The sequence below is a fragment of the Oculina patagonica genome, chromosome 12, assembly GCF_052425735.1.
Source record: "Oculina patagonica isolate OP01 chromosome 12, crgOcupat, whole genome shotgun sequence".
NCBI classification, from domain to species: Eukaryota; Metazoa; Cnidaria; class Anthozoa; order Scleractinia; family Oculinidae; genus Oculina; species Oculina patagonica.
In genome coordinates this window covers 20,613,576-20,629,609 of record NC_135769.1, presented here as the reverse complement: position 1 = coordinate 20,629,609, position 16,034 = coordinate 20,613,576, and the positions used below count along the sequence as shown (strand labels likewise).

At 38.9% G+C, this 16,034-nt stretch overlaps 3 protein-coding genes across 4 annotated transcripts; 2 read left to right on the top strand and 1 right to left on the bottom strand.

Annotated features, from left to right (window-relative positions):
• Window positions 1–1,869: 1,869 nt before the first annotated feature.
• Window positions 1,870–7,286, top strand: LOC144633988 (histone-arginine methyltransferase METTL23-like). Of its 2 annotated transcripts, none has more exons than XM_078492923.1 (5): window positions 1,870–2,605; window positions 2,741–2,845; window positions 4,389–4,626; window positions 5,487–5,571; window positions 6,655–7,286. In XM_078492923.1, exons 1-5 carry the CDS (start codon window positions 2,534–2,536, stop codon window positions 6,836–6,838), a joined length of 684 nt encoding a protein of 227 aa, XP_078349049.1. In that variant the 5' UTR covers window positions 1,870–2,533; the 3' UTR covers window positions 6,839–7,286. The 2 variants fall into 2 exon arrangements, with proteins under 2 accessions (XP_078349049.1, XP_078349051.1); XM_078492925.1 differs by having other exon boundaries at window positions 1,871–2,503.
• A 152-nt stretch (window positions 7,287–7,438) lies between these two features.
• LOC144633994 (ribonuclease P protein subunit p20-like) lies at window positions 7,439–11,578 on the bottom strand. Its single transcript, XM_078492931.1, has 5 exons — window positions 11,554–11,578; window positions 11,361–11,478; window positions 10,473–10,569; window positions 8,933–8,989; window positions 7,439–7,628 (listed from the first exon to the last, which is right to left on the bottom strand). Exons 1-5 carry the CDS (start codon window positions 11,570–11,572, stop codon window positions 7,518–7,520), a joined length of 402 nt encoding a protein of 133 aa, XP_078349057.1. The 5' UTR covers window positions 11,573–11,578; the 3' UTR covers window positions 7,439–7,517.
• A 22-nt stretch (window positions 11,579–11,600) lies between these two features.
• Window positions 11,601–14,177, top strand: LOC144633999 (large ribosomal subunit protein eL38). The gene is made up of 5 exons (XM_078492933.1): window positions 11,601–11,663; window positions 11,835–11,864; window positions 12,005–12,065; window positions 13,249–13,371; window positions 14,110–14,177. The coding sequence occupies exons 2-5, from the start codon at window positions 11,862–11,864 to the stop codon at window positions 14,133–14,135; spliced, it is 213 nt and encodes a 70-aa protein (XP_078349059.1). The 5' UTR covers window positions 11,601–11,663; window positions 11,835–11,861; the 3' UTR covers window positions 14,136–14,177.
• The last annotated feature ends 1,857 nt before the right edge of the window (window positions 14,178–16,034 follow it).

Here is a 16,034-nt window from a genome sequence, read left to right as displayed (position 1 = left end):
ATGAGATCTTCATATCCATAGGCTATGTAAAACTACAAGTATAGCGAAATACAGTTGTATCTTTTGTCTCACGATGTAGCCACTTGTTATGTGAAACGTGACGGTTCGACTGCATACTGATGAGGTCAGTCATGATGTAATTGGTTGGTTTGGACTTCACAGATGGAATTAAACTTTCTGAGGTGGGCAAATTTGCTTTCAATAGCACACATTGAAGAAAGCAAAGAGAACGATAAAATTAATTGTGACTGTTTTCATCGCTTAGTTGAAACTGAAAATGTAGGTGCTGCAGCTGCCCCAGCACCGAAACTTTTCGGGCAAAATGCTTGGAAATGGAATTCGCATTCGGGCAACAAATAGAACAAATAAAAAATAAGCCGAAAAATCTCAACATTACGTTCAAAACGAATCATATCAACAGAAAAGGTATTGGAATTATACTGAACTTTGTGCTTTAAAAGTCTAAATTTCTCATTTATCTGCTTTCGTTTCCTCATAGTTAGTTTTTCCACTAAGCACGATCGGAATGCGAAAATGTGTTAATCACGACAGTTTGTCGTAACACCGGAAGAGAAAAATCTGTTCTCCAAGAGCGATATTTTAAAAACAGCTTGTCACACAAGATAAACCTTCTGTGACATTGAAGGCGTAATGTGTTGCTTTTGAGAACATTTGCTGTGATTGTATCACAGATAAACCACGGTAAAGCGAATGATTCCAACAACGGTTATTGTCGAGAAATTCGTTATAACACTGACAACATAGCGAGTTTTTGCGCCTGAGAAAAATCACATCTAAATTCACACTGCACCGTGTGCGAAAAATCTTTGCGTGACGCGTTACTCAGAATAATTGTCTATTGTCCATTTGATCATTTCAGTCCTCCTTGTTATGTCGTTTATTTGTAATTATCGGCACTGCCAACCAGTACCTTGTCTAAGTGCGTCAAGGCCCGCACTTTCTAACCTGTGGTTACCACTAGTAGTTAGTGGTTTCATTATCCTCTCTTGGTGGTTTCCTCTTGCGAATTACTATAATCATGTTGGATTTTTCTCGCAAATTCTGCGTGACATTTCAGTTTTATTCAGTTGCAATTATTTTGAAGTGAGTAGGAAATTGGCGAGGGCGACCAGAAGTTGGGCATTTCCACAGCTTGAATGAGAGTTTGCCCCGGGGGGGGGTACTTCATATAGTGGCCTATACGGGGAGGCTCCGCCCGAAAGGGGTACCTTTTTCAGGCTTCAGGTATATAAAAGGGTAGGGATTTTACAAGTTTAGGTATATGAAAGGGTATGTAAATCCGTCATTTAGGTTTTTTTAAGGGCCTTGAATTTAAATATTTCAAACAGACGCACTTAATGGCTGTATTATTTTAATTTATAAAGCGCAACATGAAAATGACAAGAAAACGTCCTGTTCTAAGTCTATGCCAAGTCTTTTAGGTATATGAAAGGGGTACCTTGTTTCAGTAAAAGGTATACGAAAGGGGTACAATTTCTGTGAAAGTGGTGTATAAAAGGGTAAGGGGTAAGAGCTTGGGGCGGAGCCTCCCCGTATAAAACTTTTTTGAGTGCCCCCCCCGGGGAGTTTGCGCGTGGTGGATCCAGTGTAAGACCTTAAAACAAAGCTGTTACATACAAGATGAAGCTAATGCTTTTGATTCAAACCAGATTTGTACAAGCAAGATTTGTACACAACTATTTCAATGCAAGTTTTGTTGTCCTTTTTTTTTACATGCCCTTTTATTCAGCTTTCACCTTATGTCGTGTTTTTTTCGGGCAATAAGGTCTTCGCCCCCCAGGTCCGAAGGTTCCCGTATGACTGTGCCAATCCCTTAATGGCACACCCCAGATCGGACACTAGCACAAACTAACAGAACATTTAAGTTACGTTCATTTAAATATTGGTTTCAGATCTGCATTTCATCATAAACCAATATATCTATAAATGCAACAACGGCAGATTCTCTTCGGGAAACATTGTTCAAATCATTCACCATGTGTTGGTGTCATATGAGTAAAGAACTCCCACAATTAGAGGCCGTTGTCAGTTTAAAAACAAGCAAAATCATCCGCAATATCTGCGTCAGATAAACTAATGAGATAGTAAGGGACATGACGCTAGAAAATACGAAATACTGACAATAAAAGTTACACAAAGCAGCTAGAAATACGCTAACACGAAGCATGAACAAGACAACAAATAAGCGCAAATAAACCAACTTAACTTATAACACATTAAAATATAAACAACGACGTTTAACGAAACACTTACTATCAAGACTGCTAAACTGAACAAAACTGTCTAAAGACAAACACAAAGCTTACATGCAAACACCACAATACGAAAGACAACACCGTTCACTGTACGCCATATTGAGGTATAATCCATATTGGACTCTGCACAGGAGAGAGGTCTGGTAACTGGCTACTCAGTCTCCAATGCGCCCTATGGAAGAACGCCTGGTTGATTTCGACTTCACACAGTGTTTCTGTAGTTGACGGTACGTAATCTCTCTAATTAATCATCCTTTATGCAAGTTGTGAGAGTCTTTTTCTTTGAAGACGAGTGCAGAAACGCCAGAATAGAAGTACGAATACCAGAGGTATAAATCAAAGTATTATTTAAATCTTTACCTTTCTACTGAGTGCCCAGTGTCGGTATTTTGGGGAGTACCCTGTCCCCCCTGGGATGGACATCCTTGAGGAGATTAAACTTAGCTCTGTTTGTTGTGTTTCAGATTGTTGACCCTCAGTATGGAATGTTCACATGGCCAGCAGCTCCTGTTCTTGCTCAGTTTGTTTGGTATAACAGAGAACAAGTGAAAGGAAAGCAGATTATTGAGGTTTGTGCCAATGATATTAAATGCACCTGTCAGTGTTAAGCCCCAGGGTGGGGGGGGGGGGGGGCAGACCCAGGGAATTTTGACATTTTTTGTAAGCCAGGGTCGAATCCCCCACCCCTGGGCACCTAGTGAATGTCAAATTTCACATATCTCTTCTTAAATTTCTAACCCAGCAGACCATTTTAAATCCCTACCCTGGAGAGCTTCACGCTGTCAACTTCCTGTGGGTTGCTCGCCCCCCCCCCACCCTGGGGCTTAACAGTGTCAGGTGCATAACATTTTTCTCTTTACTCAGGCTTTCTCCTGAGATGGCTCAGTACTGTAGTCATTCTTTAAGGGTGTAGTCAGAACAAAAAGTTATCCTTAACTGAGTCAAGAACTCATGAAATTTGTGGTGTTGGTTAAGGTTACCAGTGGCTTATTCAGAGGTGCTCAAAACTGGGGGAGCTGTTGTGTATGTGGGCCATCTTTTGCTCCAGTGCTAACAGAGGGAGAATTGGGCAGAACATTTCTGTCCCTGTGGGATTTATATATAATTCTTCAGAAAAAGGAGGTCCCAACTGCCACAACCCCCCTTTTTCCCTAAAAACATAGATCTGCCACTGGTTACATCATTTGTGGTACTTGCAACTTACCCTTCCCTCCCTCGGAGACTTTGCACATGAGCATGTGAGCACATGAACTTTAATGAACGGCCAATGCATGCATTGGGAAATTTTAGTGTGATTTCCCGGAATTGTTTTTTGTTCTTGTTGTACTGTTAGTATTTTCATGGAATTTTGATGTAGTCCTTTGCTCGCTTTCTGCTAGAAATTCGCTCTTTGCGTTTAGAGTCTCTTAATCTGACATTGTAATATTTGAGAATAACTCATTGTTATTCAGAGTCCGAGCCTTCAATTTTATGGTGCAGGAGTGATTTCTAACAGTACTAATACCAACAGACACAATACATCACACCGAATTATTAATGTTAATTTTTCTCATGTTAACTTTCACCAACGTTTTTTGGAGGGGGAGGAGAAGGGGATGGGGAATTGGGGTGCTTATTGACTTTTGACAGAATTGGCAGAGCTTTTTTGTTGGCCATTTTGGTTGGTAAAGGGAGACAGGGGGTGGGAGTCCAAGGAAAGGGGCAGGAAGCAGGAGAAGAGAGCAAGAAGCGGGATTTTTAAGGTGGCAGGAACCAGGAGAAAACAAGTAAAATTTTGCAACATTACATTATATCTCACAATAGTTTGGGGACAAAGAGGAGAGAAATGGCCGCGAAAGGGGTGGGAGGCGGGAGTAAAATAATACGGGAAGCAGGAGTAAATTAAGGCACAGGAGGTGGGAGGTTCAGACCCCCTGTCCCCCTTCACTGGTTGGGGTCTAGAAAGGGTACCTTTGTAAAAAATTGATGATTTTTCCGACTCCTAGATTTGAATTTCTTCAGATTGTCATCTGTGCTTTACTATCATTTGTAGTCAAAATTGCAGACATTTATATACCTGGTGATGTCAAATGTTACTTTGAAAAATTACCTCTCTGTTCTGATCTGATTCAGATCGGGGCAGGAACAGCACTTCCGGGATTGGTTGCTTCCCTGTGTGGTGCACATGTCACTCTTACAGACAAGGAAGAATACCCAGAGTGCTTGGAAAATTGTCGAAGAAGCTGTCATGCAAATGGTCAAGACTCAGTAAAAGTTGTGGGCATCACTTGGGGACAGTTCACACCAAATCTTTTCAAACTTGATAAAGCTGACATAATTCTTGGTTCAGACTGCTTTTATGATTCCAAAGGTAACTTGACCATGAGTATGTACGTGTACAGAAATGGTATGTACCGGTAGTTAGAAGATTCCATAAGCCTTAAGAGTGCCATAAGAGTGCAAAAAAAGAATTTGCATAGAGTTCTAAACTTCTTAAAATTATGTAAATAAACACAATTACCTAAAACTTGTTTCTGCTCGCAATTTGGTGACTGAAAATTATTAAAATGTAAAATTTGTGATTACCAACCACCAAGATCTATATAAACCTCCACCCTTCCCACCCCTGCAGCCTTCCACGTTTTAGCCCTTTTAAAAACCCATTGAGAATATGTATAGGCCAAGGGCTAATACAGTCAACTCTCGCCTTGCCGACATCCCGCTATTGCGGACACTCGCTATTACGGACAAAATCCAGATCCCCGGCGAAAGAGGTTTGACTGGAAATGACTCCCGCTATTACGAACTCTCGCTATAACGGACACTAAACGATGCCCCGAGCGTGTCCGCTATAACGAGAGTTGAATGTACTGGGACTTCATGACAAATTAGTTACAGTGATAGCATGTTTCAATTTTTTTTCACTAGTACCTATGGCAAACATTCATTAAATGTTTACATGTAGATTCTTTTTTACTTGCCGTGCTATAGCTACCAGGCAAAGCCTTTTTATAGGACTTTCTTGCTGTATATTGTAACAATAATTTTTGGCAGAGACAAGGAAACAACTTTTTTAGTGAAGTATTATTTGTTAACTGAACTATTTGTGGAGGTAGCTCACATAATGTTGCAAGCAAAAGTTGAATAATTCATTTTTTTATTATTGCACTCCTGTTAAATTCCATGCCCAGCTTAATAGTATGATCAATTCCTCAATTGTCTGTAATACAGATTTTGATGACATTCTTGCCACCATCTCCTTTCTCATGAAGAAAAATCCCCTGGCAAAATTTTGGACAACTTATCAGGAGAGAAGGTACTTGGCATGTATATATTAAAAGTAGAACAATACAAACAAATGGGAGGTGGGATGGGCTAATCATTAGCACATAAAACTCTGGATTGAGTAAGTTGTGCAGGTTGTAGCACTGGCCGGCAGGGTGTTGTGTTGTTAGGCATGACACTTTCCTTGACATGCAGTGACTCTCTACCCAGGTGTACTGGTGAAGCATTAGAGAATCATTAGAGAACATGAAAAAATGCTGGGGGTTAACCTTTGATGGACTGGTATCCCATTTAGGGGGAGTAGCAATACTCCTAGGCACTTTCTGCTTTAGCAATCAGAGTTTTGCTGATATCAAGGAGTCATCTGCAATCCCGGACGAATCTCTTGAGACAATTTAACTGAAACACGAAAGTAAATTTAATTACACCCTACACCAATTCAGAGTGTATTTAATTCCCCCTCTCCCCTATTCAATGTTGTTTTTTTACAAAAACGTTTCTCAGCAGACATACTTTAGCAAATGTTAGCAAAAGCGAATGTCAACATTGAATGGGGGGGAGGGGTGAGGACTGTTTTCATTTCTCATATTGCAATGGCTGTAATCACTGCGATAAAACATTGAAAAGAGAAGTTGTCTCAACAGGTTTCGTCCGGGATTGTGGGTCCCCTGATCTTTAGGATTGGAATGTACATTGCCTTTACTGTAATACAAACTAAAATAGGGATAGTTTTAGGTGCGATGGCACTTAACCTTTCTATTAAATTATGCTGATGATGCTATACACGCTACCATCAGGTCTGATTCACAATAGAACACAATAAAGTATGGTGCAGTGAAATGCAATACAATAAAGATTTTGTAATTTTTCGCTCTTTTCACAATGCCATTCAGCATTGTTCTTATCTAAATACCACCACCTTGACCATTTTGAAGTAAGACAAAATCAAAAAAATTAGTGACACCAGGAAATTATTCCCACTTCATATTATTTAAAAAAAAAAAAATCAAACTGCTTTTTTGCATCAGTAGGACATCTTGCAGATTTATTTTCATCATTATTTTATTGTCACTTTCTCTTTCAAATAGTTCTTCATGCAAATCTTTCTTTGTAGTTCTAGTCGCTCCATTGAGGATCTACTCAACAAATGGGGACTCAAAGGTGTGCAAATTCCTTTAGAAGACTTTGATCATGGCAATATTGGAGGCTCCAATATCTCTGATTTACACACCATACAAATGCTGGAGATAACAAGCTTAATGAGCCCAGGAGAACATGAGTCGCAAATGGACAACTAAGCAAAGCTGATACACACTTTATGTCAGAGTGATCAATGTAAATTCTCAAATGGGCATGTAACTGGAGCTGGTGTTACCAATGACTGATGCATGATTTTGCTTCATTAGTTGAGAGTTACCAAGGGTTTTCAGAGTGTCCAGTGCAGAAGGCTGAAGTGCCCGTAGAGAAGCTTGTCACTATTACAGTCTTCAGATTTAATTGCTCAACACAAGAGTGAGGATGAAATCACATCAGTTCTTTGGGATCACCACAACTCTGAGTAGTGACTTGATTGCACTGCCACAATAAAAGTACGACCAATTGACTGCTGTGTACTGTTGTTTCACTCTGTTGCCAGTCACCAGATTCCACTGCTGATATGCTATGAAGTTGTCCTGAACCTTGTTTTCATGCTGAATTAACCATATTTAGTTATGCTCCGAAGCAATATAATTTATTTTTTCTTCTCCCATGTGTGGACTTTGGGAATTAATGTACTAAATCTTCTTCTTACTGCCAAGCTAGGCGTGATTTCCAGCCATTTTGGTAGACTGGTTTTTGGGATCACAAAACAACTGGAACTAAGTTAAGCCTGTTCTGTAAATCCAGGTTCCCGTAGATCTTTAAAATAGAAGTCATTGCTGGTGTAAATTGAAACACTAGCTGTACCCGTGTTTGAAAAACAATGACTCCTGGAGTTCATGTAGCTTTTTTGGATGTTTCTTCTGAATTAACTTGTGACAATGGTTTCTTGTAAACTCTTATGTGCACTGCAGAGTTTGTTCGCACTTTAGAATAACCTTCATGGTCCTAAAAAAAAAACAACATCAGAATAGTGTTAGGTTCACACTGATTGCCTGGGGTTGTGAATACTAGACTGGGAGGAGTGTTTCTAAACACGGTTTTCTGCAATATAATAGATGAGGAGGGGGATGGAGAAGTTAATATCATATAGCCTATCGTGATAAAGGATGCAGCTAAAATGTGGGTCAGGTAGCAGCGCTTGAAAGGTGTCGCATGAATGGCTTCCTACTCTTTAACACCACTCCAGAACAAACAACAGAAACAATGCCCCTAGCCCCAAAATCAAGAGCAACTGCTTCTAGACTAGAATACTGGCCAGTAGAATAACAAGCTTACAAGAGCTGCTACACTACTGTAAAATATGAAATGCCTTACAGGTAACAGTGATATTTTGACTGGTTAATGCACTCCATGAACTTGTGAACTAATTGAAACATAAATATACTTGTTTATTCAGTACGAAGTGAAGAAAATTTCAACAAGCCAATCGATATCTAATTTGGCTCTTGACAGGTGTTCATAGTACAGTGGAACCTCGGATATAACGATATGCCAAGTTGGGAGCAGTAAAATTATATCGTTATATCGAGGTAGTCGATATATCGAAACTCTCAATATAACGATATGGCACCCGTGAAATAACCGAAAATATCGTTATATCGAGGTAAACCTAACATATACTTTTTTAATGAATAAAGAGGCTTAGAACACAGTATCATTTCCGTACATCAACGTACAAAGCTGTTGTCAGAAACTTTAGAGAGTACTCGATTACTGTTACTTTATTGATTTAAAGAGCGCCCTTCCCAATGTTTTGCTTAAATTGTGACTGTGTAGGGGGCCCGATAATATCGTTATATCGGGGAAGATTTTACGAATTGCGGTCCGCTAAATTCTCATCATTATATCGGGAAGATCGTAATGATCGAAATTTGATCGTTATATCGGTAGTTCTGTTTAACCATTTTATATTTTAAGCTGTAACACAATTTGTCCGGCGTTTTACATAGAAATATTCATCGTTTTTCAGTATCGAGAATAACAGTTATATCGAAGATCGCTTATATCGGGGTTCCACAGTAACACTGTGATGCAGATTGGTGATGAGAATAACAAATACTATTCACTAGCAGATATAGTCTTGATGTACCAGCCAATTTTCAAAACTAACATTAACGTTTTGTAGCAAGAAAGTCACCAGAAAGGAGGAGATATGATTATTAATGACTTGTTGACATAAAAGCCAAGAAATCCACCTATTGTAATGTATTGTACTTTTTTGAAACAGTTTGGTGCTTTGCCACACTTACATCATCCTCAGGCTCAAAGTCGTCCACTAGTTTAACACTGGAAGTAGTTGTTGATAACTGCAAGAAAATTTACTGTTAGAAAATTCCATAATATTAATACTTGTAAGCATTCTACAAACTACCTTATTGTTACTATTTTTCGCAGGAACTTAATTTGGCGAAAATGGAACGGGAATATTTCGCGAGACTTAATTTTCGCAATTTGGCCAAAAAATACATAATTAGCATAAAAAATACAATTATAGAAATCGTTTAAAATTAATTTTCGCGGGTCTTTAATTTCGCGATTTTTTAAAAATTGCGAAAATCGCGAAAAATTAAGTCCTGCGAAATTAAGTAACAATAAGGTAAGTGAATAATTTTTAGGGGAGCGAAGTGTTTGTGATCAATTACATCCCAACCCTATTTCTCAAATTCACTAACAATTTATCCCGGGGGGTGACCCCATATGAAAGTGACGGGGATGCTCGTCGTCTCCTTGGGGTATTTTGGTTTTTGGTCTCCTTGGCTGTTCCGGCAACGCCAATTTTTCCTTGGTCTCGTTGGGTTACACAGAAAATTACAAGTATTATTTCTTAGTTTGGTTCTTGGGGTCAGAAAAGCTTGAGTCACACCCAGATTGGTCTCTTTTGGGGTTCTTTCATTCCGACAAGCATCCCCGTCCATTTCATATGGAGTCCTCCCCCGGGCAATTTATCACATTAAAACAAAGGATATCAAAACTGCTATCACTGGTGGTTGGGCTGTTTTATCTTAGCAATATTGGGGCACTGAATGAACCATCTTTTAGGCATTTGGAAAGCTTCTTCTTTGCTTTTTTTAGTTCCAAGAGGGTGGGAGGCAAAGTGGCCTAATAGTTAGTGCACTGGATTCAGGGTCAAGCAGTCTGGGTTCAATCCCTGTTGTGTTCTTGGGCAGGACATTTTAAACCACTATAGTGCCTCTCTTCACCAAGGTGCATAAATGGGTACCAACGAATTTAATGCTCAGGTTAACCCTGCAATGGACTAGCATCCCATCCAGGGGGAGTAAGATACTCCTAGTCGCTTCATTCTATGGAAACTGGGTTTAGCTCCAGCCTGGCGGGCCCCCAGGGTGGGAACGCGAAGTATACATGACAGGGGGGGGAAGGGGGGTGGGGGGTCCGAGGGAGCTTCGTATTGCAAACTCAAAAAAAATACACAAGCATGAAATTTTAGACCCAAAAAAATACCTGGCATCAGTTCGAATGAATATTTTTCTGATCCTCTGATCGCAATGAAAACCCCAAAAAACGTTCACTCGGAGATAAGACCCAAAAAATATGCGTATTTTTTTAACACCCCTAAAAAATATGTGACAGATCCCTTGACCCCAAAAAATACCAAGTGTGTAGATTTTCAACCTAAAAAAATACGCTGGACCCCCCCTGTCATGTATACTTCGAGTTACCCCCCCTGGGGGCGGGCCTGTACCCTTGGATGCAGACTTTACAAGTACCTTTGTTCTAAGATGACAAACAATTTTTTGAGAGAGGAAATTAATGATTCACTTATGTTACCTCAACAGTTCCTTGTCCTCGTTGTTCAAGCTGCAGTGCCAGATTGATTGCACGATTAATGGCAGCACCCAAGCCATGAATCCTTACCTCTTGTTCACTGAATCATAAATAATGATACAACAAGCTTTGTTTAAATAGAATTGACTACAGTTCAGTTTAGCCAGTAAATATGCTGATAAAACCTTTTCCAGTCATATTATTTTTGACAAATAATAGTAATAAGCATAATAATAGTAATAAGTAATAGCAGCTATTGCCTTAGTTTTTTTTTTGGACCACATTTATACCTCCAGGGAGACCAACTTTCCAACACATAACAACCTTGTTTACGGCCATGCTCACCACGAGTCTCCCACAGGTCAATGATTAGAATTAACATTCAACTTGATCTGGAAGGTCATGGTCCATGTCGCATAATCATGTAGTTTAAAATTAATTTCAGGTTAAAATAATTTGACCTTTAAACAATGATTATGCAAATCAAACTGTACTAAAACAATGCAGGTTATTTGACTAAGTTCGTGTGACCAACTTCCCACACACAGAATTAGACTTGGTTAGTTTTGTTGATATGTTAATTATTACCAACTGTTATAAACTGTTATGGCAAATGTTAAGCTCGGTGAATATAAAAAGAAATATTTTTTATTCAATGATACAAGCAAACTGTAAAAAAAAAATTCTATGGTACAAAAATATTTTTTTCTGAGCATTTTTGTGGCAGTCACATAACACAGTGTCAGAATTCATGAAAAAAATTGTTCCTGATAATTAATTAAACATTAATTTTATCTACACGCGAAACAACTGAGCTTATAGCTTAATTATATATGAAAGCTAAGGTGGGTTTGTATAAGTATTAATTAAATGCATCATGCATGCACAAACCTTGAATCTAGTAACTTCTGACATCGTTCAAGTTGGGCTGCAAAGTCGGTCTTCCTATTCACGTAAATGTCATTTCGACGTTTCTGTCCTTTCTGAGGAGGTCTCTTTTTACCTGCATCTACATAATTTTAGACAAAACAAGTAGTTACGCGTTTGGGGTAAAAGAAATCTGATAAAATGTTAGAGGACTTACTGCCACTTCTATCCGCCATTTTGATTCATGGGGTAAGCCGCTGCGCAATTGAAAAGCAGGCGCATGCCCAATGATCGTCCTTTTGGACTCCATCTTGACTTGTCTCGAAGGTAGTTTGAACTAAGCAAGAAAATCCTCGTATATCTTAGCCATCCTTTTAAATTTTCTTTAATAAACTGCTGCATATTAAAGATATGTTATCTTTTCAATAATTTCTGTTTGAAAATGATGTTGGTTGTCGTTAATAAAAAAAGTAACGAAGTCTTTCTGTCATGCTATAGGTGTCTTTCCATCACGTTCATTTCATAATGGTAAGTTTTCCTCGTTTAAGAGTTGTTTTTACCCTTATTGCTTCAAATTTAGCTTAGCAAATTCGACTTGTCGAGCTTGTTTTATTAGTTATCTAAGATCTAAAATTGTTAAACTCAATCCTTATGCACATGTCTTGCAGCCTAAGCAGATTCACGAAATCAAAGATTTTCTCCTTACCGCACGAAGGAAGGATGCCAAATGTAAGTGACGGTCTTGTTGCTTTATTAAGCAGAGAAATCACCAGAAAGTCTTGAGAAACTTTAGGTTAATATGTTATATTTATGAAAAGAAAACCAGAGTTGCTGCTTTTAAAATTTGTATGGGTCAGATGGTTGTGGTCTCTACACAAGCCTTGTATACCTATATTCCATGCCAAATAAAGGCTGCAGCTATGAAATTTTCTAGTAAAATCCAGCTCAAAATTTTGTATGGTTAAGGTCTTTTACTGTTCTGTGTCAGCTTAGAAACAAATTTTAGACTGGTTATGTATGCAAGTTTGAGATCTTTTTTAAGCAAATTTGACTGTGCAACATTTAAACCGGTGTGCGACAACTGCAGACCAGCAAATGTGCAGAATTTTTTAAAGTATATGTTGTGTTACCATTACCATTATTGAGAGCTAGCCATAAATGGGCTAACCGGAGCGTTATTCAGGCTAACCGGAGGGGAAGTTAGCAGTTTGCATTTGTCACACACCACATTTGTACTAGGTCTCATTTTACTTGTAAATTTGTAGCCTGTTTCAGACATTCAGTTAGCTGTGGAGCAGCACAAAAAATGGCAAGCGAAAAATAAGGGAAGGGGTGTGAGGACTCCCTCGCACCCTAATCCTGTTTTTGTACTGCTTCAACTAATGTAACGCCTGGAACAGGCTAATAAATTTGCATTTACACATCAATGTATCATATTTTGTAAATAATGGTTTCCTGCCTGTTGCTATTCATGGTTATTGATCAGACAATGTTTTGTTCTGTTTTAAAATGAAAACAAGTGATAAAAGTAGCGAACAACGTTTCGCTTTCTTCGTGACAGCATTTTCAAGTTCAGTGTCAATGTCAAGTGCGATGGCTATTAATGAATATGATTTTATAATAGAGCATGAAAAATGTAGTGAAGTATTTTGAATGTAATTAGCAGTACAGAAAAGTAAGGAATGCATTGTTCTATGTGAAAACTTTTGCACCGCTAATTACATTCAAAATACTTCACTACATTCTTCAGGCTCTGTTATAAAATCATATTCATGAATAGTCATTGCACTTGACACTGTACTTGAAAATGCCGTCATGAAGACAGCGAATCGTTGTCCGCTACTTTTATCGCTAGTTTTTATTTACAAATGTTTAACTAAAACATCTTTGAATCAAATGTTATCTGTTGTAGCTGTAAAGATAAAGAAGATCAAGGATACCGTTAAGTTCAAGGTGCGATGCAGCCGTTATCTCTACACCCTTGTCATCCAGGACAAAGAAAAGGCTGACAAACTGAAGCAGTCTCTGCCTCCAGGTAACTCTATTTTCTCAACCTATTTCTTCACCAAGTTTGGAGATGTTTCACTGGGTAGTACAGTTGAAGTTCTCGTAAGCGGACACCCTCAGGACGTGAAAAAAGTGTCCGTTACCGGAGCTGGCCGCTTACGAGAATGGTTCTCGTAAGCGGCCACTAGAGGTGTAGGGGATAGATGGCCCCTTACGGGAGCTTGCCCAGCTAACAATAACCGGGCGGACCCGGGCGGACCCGGGCGGACGTGGATGAAGCCAAAACAAACACTAAAATATGGTACTGTTATTACTGTAAAATCATTGTTACGAACTGCAATGTGAAGTTGATTGATAAAAACAAGATACAAAAGTTTTTTATAGGATTTTCTTTCGGGTGTCCGCTTACGGGAGCGTAAAAACAAAGAAAAAGTCTAATATTCGTAATCTGTGAAAGTGTCTGCGGCCGCTTACGGGAATGTCCGCTTACGAGAATGTAAAAATACAAGGTTTGTATGGAAGTAAAAACGGGGTTTCTAAAAAGGCGACCGTAAGTAGAGCTGTCCGCTTACGAGAGTGTCCGTTAAGAGAGCTTCGACTGTATCCTTGCTTTGAGCAAAATCAGCAATGTTGAGATTGCTCAACTTGGAGCTGAATACAACCAACCAAGATCTACATGTAGTTTTTCTTTTATACAGTTTTATTCTGTTATTGTTTCTTGTCTAATGAACTGAAATCAAACTCTTTTGTTTCATTTGATTCACAGGTCTGGCAGTCAAGGAGTTGAAGTAGAATGTTACTCCAAGAACTAAAATAAAATGTATATAAACTGCTTGTCTGTGTTTTTGTTGCTTGATATTGCGAGACAACCCTTTTTGGGCCTTAACACAGGGTTGCCACAGGTCAGGAAATTTTCAGGGAAGAATAAAATTCTTCAACGTCAGGGAAAAATCAGGGAATTTTATTATGAGTCAGGGAAAATTGGAATATAACACCACTGATCTCATACAATTGATGGCTAGAAGAAAATTTCAGAGCAATGTGATCTCAGTGATATGTTTCTTTTTTCTTGGAAGTGGGGGCTGGAGGCCGCTACTGTATCTGACCTCTCTCCTCCGCATAGGCCTCGTTTCGTGTTCCGTACGGGCTGGGAAATGGGGAGAGGTGAAAAGTAAGTGCGCGGAGCATGGAGAGAATCGAAACGCCTTCCCCCACTAAAGGAGCCTCTGCGGAGGAGAGAGATATCTGACATTTTGACAAGAAAAGACAGTCTGTTTTTCCTCGATAACGTGATCCGATTGTCAGCGCACTCTTGTCTCCTCCCAATCCTTCCTCGCGCATCTTAAACCCTTGCCGAGCCTCGCACTCCCTAACTTAATTTTGAGAGAAAAACATAAGCAGTCTAGATACCAGTGAAAAACAAACAAAACAAAAACAGTATTAATACTGAGACTAGTGAACTAAGTGAATCAAAAATGTTTAAATATCAATTAACCCATTGACTCCTGGAGATTTTCCAAAAAATGCATTTTTTAGATGTTTTTGACTTTTTAAGGTCTAATATAAGTTAAAATAGCTCCAAATCACTCAAAACGGCCCTTTAAATGCAAAATGCATCCTTGTCTTTCACCAGAATCATGTTAAACAACTTTTTCGCTTGTACATGTGCACAAATCTTCTTCCTTTCTTTTGCTGCAGTGTTTGGCCTTCTACCAGGCTTCTTACTAGTAGAAGAATTTCCGCGAAAGCGCAAACGAGGCAAGAACTACTTGCCATGGACAAGCAAAGGGTGGAAACGGGAAATTTTCCTCTGAGTTTTTTCACTAAAATTTTGAAGCGTTTTGGTGCATATTTCAAGCTCCATCAATCTAATCACGCTGGTTTAGGTATCGTTGGAAAGCTCTTGTTCTGCTACACAATTTGAGCACAATGTTGCCTTTCTGGGTAAAAGGTGATGATGTCACAAGCGGGACAAATGCCCGGATCCTATACGGCCGGTTTAGGCCGGTTCAGGAGTCAATGAGTTGATTTTTGTCTGGTTCCCACAGTAAAGAAGTGTCAATTAAAAACACTGTAAATGTCAAATTTCTTTTATTTTTATTTACTGCCATGTAGAACAATGTAGAAATTCAGCTGCTGCAACATGCAAACACGAATATTTATTACAAACCAAAAATTTAACACTGTGTAATTCAAAATAAATATTTAGTTCCACTTTTACCTTTGTCATATGGTATTTGAAATTTACATGTACAACTGTACATGCTGCTGTTCAGTGAATGATTTAATTATATAGTTTGAGCACAGGGGACCCAAACGCTGTATTAGTTATAATAATTCATAATCTTAAAATAAAAATGTTCTTATTTACCTGCGTTCCTGTGTCTTTTTTCACCTGTTTGGGGGCGATTTGAATCAGAGCGAGGGCGGTTTACGTTGCGAGTCTCAAACGGTAATCAGTCTGTCACAATGTCAATACGACGCGCCTCAAGTTTCAGTTATTATTAACTCAAGTTACTAACACCATTGACTATTAACTCTCCTTGCGGGGAGTTTCATGTTTCAATTTAATGAGTTAATGATAACTGAAACTTGAGGCGCGTCGTATTGACATTGCGACAGACTGATTACCGTTTGAGACTCACAACATAAACCGCCTTCACTCTGATTCAAATCGCCCCCAAACAGGTG